Raw genomic sequence first — 1,129 nt, forward strand, 5'->3', positions numbered from 1 at the left:
CTTTGAGCACCGATAATTCAGATAGGTTAAGCGAGCGTGCTATCATTCATTTGTTTTTTTTTCTTTTTAACTAAGCGTACGAAAGCCTAATGCATCCTCGTCCAATTCTTCTTCTTCCTCGGAAACGTCCTCCCAAAAATCTGGTACTGCGCGTGACTCTGTTGACAGCGGCCCCACAGGATTGAAAGTTCCATCGACCATCCAGCCGCAATGTTCAAACACCCGAGCCATATTAAAGTTCACAAAGCGTCGAAATGTGTCAACAATAAATGGCATTAAGTCACGATTCGTGGACTCCACGTAGTAGCGCTGAAAGGCTTTCTTGACGTAACCAAAGAGAAATTCGATGGGATTAAAGAACGGGCAATAGGCAGGTAGAAAAATCGGTACAATTCCGATACTTCTTAGATAATGCACAATTTCAGGGTGTCGATGCACCATCTAAAATCCAAACAGAATTAGTTCTGGGGTAAGGTCGAACACTGGCACGCTTAGAGGACGCAAAATCTTGACAACATCGAACAAACTCTAATCGGTCAAATGTTCCAACAGTGTCATAGTAGTCAATAATGCCATTGACACCAATAAACGCAAGCATGGAGACTCTGGGTTTTCGCTGGAACTCACCTCTCTTTCGCATTATTCCCCTGTTATCGAATAAAACTTCATCCAGAAAAACAACATTATAGTAGGTCCAGTTGATGTGACTCAGCTCCTCCACAAACCGAAAGATGTCTCGCTCTTTGATTTGAATGGCTCGGCGTTCCAACACTTTCCAAGTTAGCCCAAAATCGTGAATAATTCTCCACACGGATGTTTTGGAAATGGTGAGCTGAAAGTTCAAGCGAAATGCAGTTTGTGCCTCGTCCAGATATGCTAAAGGTCTCTGCTCAAAAAATACTCGAAGCCATGAGCGCTGTTCTACCGTAAATTTCCGGTCTGACTTTGACGTAGCGCGTTGGTAGGTCCCCGTAACTTCATACACACGAATCCAGTTTCCTATTGTCTGCTGTGTTTTGTTGTAGATGTGTGCCAGTTCCTTCCTGATATAGCCAAGATAGTAATAGCCGTACAAGCAGTGGAAACCTGTGTTGGGACTAGCATGTTGCCGAGTAGCTGCTGCCTCCAT

At 44.0% G+C, this 1,129-nt stretch overlaps 1 protein-coding gene across 1 annotated transcript; it reads right to left on the bottom strand.

The window, feature by feature from the left end:
* Positions 1-275: 275 nt before the first annotated feature.
* On the bottom strand, positions 276-1,129 carry PITG_16415 (uncharacterized protein; the record flags this gene model as incomplete). The annotated part of the gene is made up of 3 exons (XM_002897411.1): positions 276-403; positions 484-862; positions 926-1,129. The coding sequence occupies 3 exons, from the start codon at positions 1,127-1,129 to the stop codon at positions 276-278; spliced, it is 711 nt and encodes a 236-aa protein (XP_002897457.1).

The sequence above is a fragment of the Phytophthora infestans genome, genomic scaffold, assembly GCF_000142945.1.
Source record: "Phytophthora infestans T30-4 supercont1.44 genomic scaffold, whole genome shotgun sequence".
NCBI classification, from domain to species: Eukaryota; Oomycota; class Peronosporomycetes; order Peronosporales; family Peronosporaceae; genus Phytophthora; species Phytophthora infestans.